This window comes from Penaeus japonicus, unplaced genomic scaffold (assembly GCF_977035675.1).
Source record: "Penaeus japonicus unplaced genomic scaffold, GWHDUDI00000001_assembly GWHDUDI00000003, whole genome shotgun sequence".
Lineage (NCBI taxonomy): Eukaryota > Metazoa > Arthropoda > Malacostraca > Decapoda > Penaeidae > Penaeus > Penaeus japonicus.
The window spans coordinates 50,804,013-50,814,012 of NW_028234405.1; the positions used below are offsets into that span (position 1 = coordinate 50,804,013).

The 10,000-nt window shown below is 37.4% G+C and overlaps 1 protein-coding gene across 2 annotated transcripts in view; it reads right to left on the reverse strand.

The window, feature by feature from the left end:
* The window catches only part of Myo81F (unconventional myosin 81F), a 24,627-nt gene that overhangs the window by 6,712 nt on the left and 7,915 nt on the right, over window positions 1-10,000 (reverse strand). Inside the window, exons 11-29 of one of the 2 annotated variants that reach the window (XM_086534053.1) lie at window positions 9,554-9,766; window positions 9,194-9,363; window positions 8,881-9,017; window positions 8,532-8,680; window positions 7,283-7,318; window positions 6,038-6,263; window positions 5,522-5,773; window positions 5,146-5,266; window positions 4,665-4,825; window positions 4,098-4,290; window positions 3,726-3,880; window positions 3,273-3,497; window positions 2,703-2,869; window positions 2,316-2,513; window positions 1,780-1,966; window positions 1,294-1,455; window positions 822-1,087; window positions 434-590; window positions 76-212 (exon numbers count right to left, since the gene is read on the reverse strand). In XM_086534053.1, the coding sequence (XP_086390179.1) occupies window positions 76-212; window positions 434-590; window positions 822-1,087; window positions 1,294-1,455; window positions 1,780-1,966; window positions 2,316-2,513; window positions 2,703-2,869; window positions 3,273-3,497; window positions 3,726-3,880; window positions 4,098-4,290; window positions 4,665-4,825; window positions 5,146-5,266; window positions 5,522-5,773; window positions 6,038-6,263; window positions 7,283-7,318; window positions 8,532-8,680; window positions 8,881-9,017; window positions 9,194-9,363; window positions 9,554-9,766 (3,312 nt within the window). The remainder of the gene's footprint in view (window positions 1-75; window positions 213-433; window positions 591-821; window positions 1,088-1,293; window positions 1,456-1,779; window positions 1,967-2,315; window positions 2,514-2,702; window positions 2,870-3,272; window positions 3,498-3,725; window positions 3,881-4,097; window positions 4,291-4,664; window positions 4,826-5,145; window positions 5,267-5,521; window positions 5,774-6,037; window positions 6,264-7,282; window positions 7,319-8,531; window positions 8,681-8,880; window positions 9,018-9,193; window positions 9,364-9,553; window positions 9,767-10,000) is intronic. The other variant, XM_086534060.1, reaches the window with a different exon arrangement.

Genomic DNA, 10,000 nt, shown 5'->3' on the forward strand with positions numbered 1-10,000 from the left:
ATACCACTTCACTCAAAAACCTTAAAACGTTAATATGCAGACACGAGAAGTCAAAATGACCATATCTGTACTAACCTCCTCAAGGTACTGACAAAGAAGTTCCCACCCTGGTCCTGAGGTTTCCTGAGGATATTGGCATCAATGATTTGCCTTCGTGCATGCACCAGGTTGTAATACAATCTTATTCGATCTTCACCCGTAATCTGCTTCACCTGTAAAATGTAATCATGTGTTAACCCTATTTTATGTTTAGATGAATTAAAATTAGATAAATTTAGAACTAACAAGAAGTTAATTTCAAGAATTTCAAATAAAAGGAAAAGCAGAGACAAAAACTATTTCACAAGTAATCAACCATATCAACGTTACATTCAATTAACAAAGAACATGTACCAAACAAAACATTGATATAGAAGACTCAACAGACACTTACCTTCTTATTAGAGTCCATGTCTTTTATCCACGATGCCAGAAGTGGAGAATAACTAGCTATTAGGAAGCCTATTTCTTCCTTTTCTTTGGTCTCAAAAACAAAGCATTTGTGTGCATCTGGCAGAGTTCTTAAGAGGTTTATAGTGATGAAGTTGTCACTGAAAATAAAAAGGACATTATGAGGTGGGTATACAAATGTATAAGATTCATTTTTCATCTATCTCAACATATAAACAAAACTACATGTTAAAGAGAATATATCTACTGGTGTCATTAGTACTTGTTACAGTAAATCATTTAATAAGAGAACCTGATGGCTCAGAATTATGACTGGTTTAGAGTTAAATGTAAAAGCATAAACACCAGTTTAAAAGGTATGTTTCACTTACCTCGGGTCTAAAAAGATGGATTCTATGTCACAGTATCTATACTCATAAAGAATGAATTTGTCATCTGGTTTGATCATGGCAATGCCATCACAGTTGACACCCAGGATGAGTGTGTTGCCATAAGACCAGTATCCTCTATATGAGACTTGGAACATTGTGGTCCCATAGAGAGGGAACTGCATGACACATGTCAGATACCATACTTTCGCCACAATGTCTGTCTTGCCAGTGCCATACTGCCTGTGTGCCTGTCCAAGCACTGGTACCTGAGGAGAGAATAAAACTTTAGTCTTAGTCTGTAAATGTTTATTGAGGGATTTTTTAATCAATAAATATTCTGAAGGCAAGATCAATTTGTTTTCTCTGATTTAATCAAGTCTTTTAATGAAATGGAAATTGGTTTATGGTACACCAATAAAACTCTTAGTTCCTAATACCTGCTTAATTACAAAAGATGAATACAAACACTTACCCAGTCAGCCTGCTTTCTTGATTGAGCTATGCGAGATGGCAGATAGGACTGAATATCTGCATAAAATTCAGTCTTACCATCCTTTGGATCACCCAGCGCCACCTGTGCCTGTAGCCCAGCTAACTGAAGTGCTACTTTCTCATTAATGGGGAAGTCATCAGCCTATAAGCAATAAATGGGGATAGAACATTAGCACATAGATCATAATGTCGAGAAACATCATGAAGCATTTTGAAAGAATCTAACAAAGGAACATCAACCATTAACCTGTTTATTTATTACTTGGACTGCATTTACTGATGTGTGGGCTTCAAAGACTGACAATTGATATTTTAACGAGAGAAATTAACTTCACAGTATATAAGTTATTTGTTTTCCTGTTACTCATACTACTGCATGTGTCTCAAATAAAAACTATTCAAACAGTAAAAATAACTAGAACTAAAATGTTTCAGGCACTTTGCATACTCTTAAAATCATACTTACTCTTACTACACTATACACTGCCTGAGCATATAAGAGGTTCACTTGCACTGGATCGCTTGGAATCTCACGAGGGGAGCGGAAGAGACGCTTGCGGAAAACGAATCTGTTCTCGCCAGAGCTGACTGTCTGTGAGGAGCGTTTGTTGAGAGTTCCGTAGTTACTTGAGCTCCCAACCTTTTGTTGTTTTCTGAAAAGGGAACAAATGAGATACATTACTCACTGTTTATGCCACAAATAGTTATTTCAATGTTGTAAAATCCAGTGAGATTCAGTAATATGGGACATGGGATTTAAAAATTGTATCCAGAGAGAAGTTATCAAAATTGCTATATTCCATTCTCTTTCTTACTGTAAAACATATGGAATATATTTCTTTTTATGAAATATGCCACACATTTGGGAAAGCAACACAATCCATAACTGCATTCTTCTCTTTCTAGTAATGTAAGCTAAGCATTTCCAATAAAAAGATTCTGTGAAATAAAGGCAATCACTTCATATATCCCTCTGGCAACCATCAATGCCAAGCCACTCACGTTTCCCAGGAGGATATCACATCATACAGATACTCATGAATCTTCACATGCTTATCGCCGTCCAGACCAGATTCATATATCGCCCAGCCTTCTAAGTTTGCCAAACCTAGCCTGTCCGCAAGCTTCTGCATGGCATCACCAGCAGTGTCCCGTGGGTGGACGTCGATGGCCTTTGTGCGACCGTCCAGGAAGAAGAATCTGTTAAAATACATAGAATTTATGAGATGAAGTAAAATTAGAATAAAATAAAACAACAAATAAACACATCCTACTTCTATGACAACTATACTAAATAAGAATTCTTAATATTCCATTACATGATCAAAGACATGCAAAAGCTAGCCAGTAAAAGTTCAATCTCATTCTCTTATGATGTAACAAACTAACCTGCACACAATGGTTCCAAGTTTCTTCATGGCTGCAATTTCCACAGAGGATGGTGGCAATCTTCTGCAACTGACCTTCGTATTTTTGCAGTTTTCCAGGCACCACTGCACATACTGGCGCAGTTTTCCATCAAGGCTAAGGCTCTTTTGAAGGAAGCTTACAAAATACTGATAAGGGAAAGAAAAATACTTTAGGGTAATGTCCACAGAGCAGTGCTTCGATATATGTTAATTTAAATATAATTCATAATATAAAAACAATTCATAATATTTCATTTCAATAACTTTAGATAAGAAAATTACAATCATAAACCTAATAATTTTTTCCCAAATGTAAGGATATCATACATCTTAAATAAGCTTCCAAGAAATCAAAATTACCATTATTACTAATAATCAAATTAATATGATAATAAATATATTCCCTGACAAAAAATAAAAATAATGATTTTAAGATAAAAATCTCTACAACCATCATAGCTATTACTAATGTCAAAAAGGGTAAATCATAAATAATTAAAATAGTTACACAATACACAATAAGAGCAATCACAATACACAGCACAAGTACCTTATGTAGAAGTTTTCCTGGCTGGAAAGCCACAACACAGAGACACAACATTAGCCAGAGCCGCTCCAGAGACTCTGTGCTCGGGTTATTGGTGACCTGCCGCATGCACTGGACGTAGATTTCGTTGCGCAGCTCCTCCCGCTCCAGGCCATGAGTGATAATGTTCTGAACGATTGTAATCTCTTGCTCTGGTTTCAGTTCTCCTCGGCAATATTTGCACAGGTCCTGTTAAGTTGATTTTTTTTTTAAGTTTTGGAATATAGGTAAGTGACTTACGTCAGGAAGGATTTATCATAATATTTTGCACTGGCATATCCACATTAACAAACGGTTATTCAAAAGGTATCTCTCTTAATACTCTAAAATCCACAAGAACAAAACTGATCAGGAGTTTCCAATACTAAAAATTATGATACAATAATGACTACATTACTGGCAGAGGTGAATACAGACCCTAAAGATTGTGCAAGCAAGGTTGATGTTTTCTGGATCATACAGGTGGACATGAGAGGTAGGAATGATGGAGGAGCGAGAATACGTGATCAGCTCGTACTTGGGAAGGAACTCGGCTGTGGAACGTTTGCGGGTCAGTGTTGACATGATGGTGCCTGTGGTGCAGGAAACAAGAAGAGTTAATACTATCATCTAGGGGCTAATAACACTTGGGTAATACATGGCTAATGTCTTATCTTAGAGTGTTATATCATTCAGTCATCCATAACGATGCAATGGGAACAAGAGTGAGTAACTATTAGGCACTCAAATCATAGAATTAACTTACTGATACTGTGCAATACTAAGATGGTCGACCAAACTAGTACTTACCCTCTGGTGAACGTTCATGATTATTGAAATACTTTTCTGCAAACTCAATCATATCAAAATGATTCTGGCTTTCATTCTCTTTGTTTTCCTCCAGTTCTTCCAGCTCATGAAGCTTACGCTCAACCCTCTGCTTGCGCCGTTCGACTCTGTCTGGGTCTTCTACCACACCATTGTTGCGACTGCTCACCCGTTGCTATAATGTGGTACAACAAATAATATAATAACAAATTGACCAATGTAATACTCTAATCAATTCTATTACCAAAAAGTCAATAAAAAAAAAAGGGGGGGGGGGCACAAACCTGCGATTATTTCAAACATATTCATGTTATATATGATCTAGCTTTAGTAATGTGTTTCTTGTGAACATAAAATATGTGAATTGGTCTGCTGCCAGTTACTATTTATTACAATTGATTAGTAGTACCAATATCAACAGGCTCTCTCTAGACTACCACTGTCCTACAACAAAATATATACTGCAACTGACTTATGTGTCTTACTCTGGACTATGTAAGAAGCTATAAACCAATGAGATACATAAAGCTTTATCAGATGTTAACTTACCACAGGACTTCTTGTACCAGATCGTGACACGCGTGACGGACTTCGAGCAGATGGGGATCTGGAAGGCCGCTTCTGACCTGAAGGTCTTCGACGACGTTCAAGAGATTGATCTCTGGGTCTTCTTAACTCAACCTCTTCCTCGGGAGGAGCAGGTGGAGGGCCTGGAAACAGTTCCATTTTTTTCATAGATTATAAACTCCTTTTATTCCTGACATTGTACAATACTACACTTGCAGGCTGACAGGCAACAAATTATGAGTTGATCATACAATTTCATAGTGATTTCATTAATTTTTCATGATTTGAGCACACAAAAAAGAATGAAAATGAGAACTGAACATAATCATGTATTGTCAAGCTCAGGAAAATTACATTATGATAAATCAACTCTAGCCATTGGGATGAAATTTAAAGAACCTTCTTCAATAGCAGCATAATGGACCAATGGCATTACAAAATTGATTAATGTCATTATAGATACCTGCAGGCGGTGGACCAGATACGTAGTTTGGTTCCCTTCGTCCCTGTGATCCTGCCAGGCCAACAGGAATGGTTTCATATATTGGCTCCTTTGGTTTCTCATCTTCATGGAATCCATTCATCTGTAGTGAAGGAGATAATAGTATATAGTAAAAAAAGACAGACACATCATAACAAATTGCAAAATGTAAAAACACTATGATATTGAATTCAAACAAAAATTTGTAAATACAATCATCTATAAACAAAATATAAACAGAATTTGTATATATATATAATAAAGAGAAATTTATTCTTATGCAACTACATCTACATGTTAAAACATCCTTATAGCTGTAATATAATTAACACCAGAGCACGACTTAAATGGCTGATACCTGTGGTGGAGGTGGCGGGAGTGGGAGACCGTCGCCACTCTCTCTATTAGCCTTCTGCTCTGCTGTTCCCGGGGCAGGATGTGGGGGTAAAGATGCGGGTGGTGGAGGAGGCAGCATTTGTTCCTCGCCTTGTGGTGGAGCAATGACGTCTTGTGGCAAAGGTGGAGGAAGAGCATCCGGGGCGTGAGGTGGTGGTGGTGGTGGCAGAGGGGATTCCTGTCCTTCCCCTTCGCCGCGGTTCAGGGCCTCAATCTATGCGAGAGAAGTAATATTTAAAAAATAGATATCTATTGGGATTCTGTGTCAAAAAATAAGTAGAAAAAAAAAAAAAATTCAAGCAAAGAATTTAATTCTATATAGAGACATATTTTATTTTGCTATTGTATTAAGGATTCCCATCATGAATTAGACTGAATTTCACAGACAAGCAAGATAATAACCTTATGACTGGTTCCTGACTGACAGAAATTTAAAAAATTAAAAAATCATACAATTTCTCTAAGCTGTAAAACAAACCTCCTCTTCTACGTTGTCGGCAAGTTCTTCCATCTGCCGAGATATTTCATCGAGGACATGTCTCTCCGATTCCATGTTCGACAGGAAGGAGAACAGGTTGTCGAGGTCTACCCCTTCGCCTGAGCCCTGAGACGCGTCATCCGGGTTTGTGGGGCCAGAAGTTGCCAGACGCGTGTTCACTGTCTCTGCCATGTTGGAGAGGGTTGCCATTTCCTCTTCCACTTTCCTGGATTTATGAAACAAAGGTTACAATTTGCCTTTGCTATGAGCTTTCCTTTGGTTTTCAATCTAAAGCTATAAAACTGAAAAGACTACTATATCTTTCCTGTGAGCTGTAATGCAATATATCTGTGTGTACAACAGTGTATGTGTGTGTGTGTGTGTGTGTGTGTGTGTGTGTGTGTGTGTGTGTGTGTGTGTGTGTGTGTGTGTGTGTGTGTGTGTGTGTGTGTGTGTGTGTGTGTGTGTGTGTGTGTGTGTGTGTGTGTGTGTGTGTGTGTGTGTGTGTGTGTGTGTGTGTGTGTGTGTGTGTGTGTGTGTGTGTGTGTGTGTGTGTGCGTGTGTGCATGTGCGTGTTCATGAGCGAGTGTATGTGTGTGTATGTATGTGTGTGTGCATGAGTGTGATTTTTATTCTACAATATCTGGAATTCACTACCATTTCATTCAATGATCCTCTAAAAGTTTTCCACAGCAGAAAAACACAAGACCCAAAGAAATCCAACATGCAAACATATCACATATCATCTAAAATCTGGATAGAATAGCATGAAATCCCATAAATAGGCATGAATCACAAAGCTAGTATACACCCAAAAGACATTCATCGGTAATTCAAAAGTAAAGAAACAGAAGCAGACTAGTATTTGAAGATAATAACCTTGAAAAAATCATAATGGAGGCCAGAGAATATGATGTATGCAAACTATAGCTTTTGTAACACTGTATAATATTCAAGGACTTAATAAACATAATAAATATACATTGGCTTTTCCACTGCAAAATTATACAGGCACTATTCCAATAACAAAAGTAATTAACATCATTTTCTTATGACAATAATAATCTTCAAGACTAATTATCCACCAACTTTTTCAACAACAAAAGTCCTTCACATCATCACTAAATAAATGAACCTGACGGAGTCTATTTCACCACTGTTAATCAAAAGACAAAGTTAATTTCCGCAAATACTAGAGCGCTTCCCTTATACAGACAGATGTCAAGGAACCGAACGCATACTCACCCTTCCCCAACAGCTGCTAGCCCATCATATTGTTTGCTTGAAAGAGAAGCAAGAGCACAATCAAGCAAAAATAAAAGCAAAAGTTGCTAGACTACACAAATGTATGAATATATAAGCATTTTGGGACAACTATTCACTTATATCTGAGACTGGAAGATATAATGAACAGACCATGAATCAAATTTGAAACAAAAAGATGCATTAACAACTAAAGACGAGACATATTGGAGTTTTGGAAAGGAAGATGATAATATTTTTCCCCCAAAGAGATAGTCAAGCACAATCCATTCAAATTTTTCATCACTTATACACATATTAGTGTGTATAGTTAAATATGTAAACATACTGTGTGAATGTACATGTGTGTGTGTGTGTGTGTGTGTGTGTGTGTGTGTGTGTGTGTGTGTGTGTGTGTGTGTGTGTGTGTGTGTGTGTGTGTGTGTGTGTGTGTGTGTGTGTGTGTGTGTGTGTGTGTGTGTGCGTGTGTGTGTGTGTGTGTGTGTGTGTGTGTGTGTGTGTGTGTGTGTGTGTGTGTGTGTGTGTGTGTGTGTGTGTGTGTGTGTGTGTGTGTGTGTGTGTGTGTGTGTGTGTGTGTGTGTGAGCATGATTGTATTTTTACAAATGTGTGTATGTTTATGCCTTCCTCTCTCTCTCGTCCCACAAAGACGCAAGCATTAGGGCCAAATAGAAAGACAGATTATCAAAGCAAAAGATTCCAGCATTCACAAATTTAGAGCTCAGCATTTCTCTCATAGAAGGAAATAGAAGAAAGTGAATCCTTATTAAATGGAAAAGCTTGAAAAAAAACATGCAACATAGGTATTGAGATCATATTCCAAGGGAAATTTGTCTATAAACTTGTCAATTTTAGATCTGGAGTTTATAAATCATGTCTGAATTTTCCCTTTAAATTATAATCAAATATGAAGGGTTAATATCATTAATAAAGCTAAAAACTTTGGTTATAGTATACAGAAATAAGAAAATTATTAGGTTAGTCTTTAGCAGTATTACAAAGGATTTAATACTTCACTCTGCAATCTCCCATCACTCTTACTAAAAAATAATTATAATTCATAACAGAGGTTATATCTGTGTTAGGGTAAAAAAAATTCCTGTTAACACAATCACCCACATACATCACTATCACAAAAAAAAAAAAAAAAAAAAAAAAAAAAAAAAAAAAAATCCCAGTTTAACTAGTCTTCCAAAAGGATTTCTATTTCTCTGCGCATCAACCGAGCGATACCTCTGAGCCTCCTCTAGCTCCTTTCTCTTCTCCTCATCCTCCGCCAACTTGAGAGCTTCTTCTTCCCTCTGGCGTCTCTCCTCCTCCAGCTTCTCTCGTCTGCGTTGTTCCTCTTCGATGCGCTTCATCTCCCGCAGGGCGTTAGCAACCTTGAAAAATTAGTGAATTTATTTTAACAATGTATTATGACAATGCAAGTTCCTTATTTTCACAGAGAATAAGCACCTTGAAAAGTGATCATTAAAATACATAACTGTAATACAACACAAGTTCCATATTTTCTTTCAGTGGATTTAGGTTCATCACTGTATGGATTATTTCTAGGAAAAAAAAGTTCCCTTAACATTACCTCTCTAGCAAACATTCCTCTGACGTTAGACTGAATAATGACTGCTGCTCGCCTCTTTCTCAGGAACACGAGCCTTAGCCTCCAACCACGATAGCGATTTTGGATGTTTATACATGCTGCTCGTATTCTGTCATATTCTGTAAATTGATGTTCACAAGAATGATTATGAAGAAATCCACAATTTTTGACATGTTCATAACATGGTCATAGTTATCTATGAGGAGAAAAGAGACAGAAAGAGAGAAAAAGAGAAAGAGAAAGAGAAAGAGAAAGAGAAAGAGAAAGAGAGAGAATCTCAAAGTTCTCAACAAACCTATTTTGTGTTTGTGCATGCGATACACAGCCTGGATTTTCACAGCTGCATCACGCATGGTGGTGACACGATGGTCTTCTAAGGGTTCGTACACATTCTGCCGAATGAACACTTTGGTCTTCCCCACTTGCCATTCCTTTGGTGGTAGATTCTGGCCCTTCATTATGTCACTGGAAGGAAAAACACAATACAGCTTAAAAAAGGCATGGGTTGAAAAATTGAGGGTAAAAAAAGGCTCCTTGTTTTTGTTATTTTCACCCCTAAATCTGCTCTAAAATGGTAACATCAACTCAAGAACAGGAGGAAATAACACCCAAGAGTCTTATTATCTCAACGGCAGTAACCGAGTTCACTACACACCACACATGGTCTTTGGGAGTTGGGTATCTGCGCTTCGAATTGAGGCAGAAGTATCTGGTGATAAAATCTGTGAAGGTCATGTGAATGGGGAATCCTTCCTTGCGGATCCTGATGATGTCGTTCATGCCCAAATACCGCAGCTGGTCGAGCACCATCAATTCATCGTAGGAGTCGGAAGATTTGCTTTTGTTCGGCTTGATGCACCTGACATACCTGAGGATAAAAGACAAGGTTTTGTTCAGAAGTTTTTTTCAGACTATTCTATAATATATTACAGTAAACCAACCTCAAGCTAAAATGAAAGGAATTGAATGTATCGCAAGTTGTCTTTATTTTGGACACATTTATGATAGTATCCCTATGTTAAAAAGATGATGCCTGGAACAATAAGCTGTTGTTTACTATCAATATCTTGCATACTTGTCAAATAGACATATTTCCAGAGTT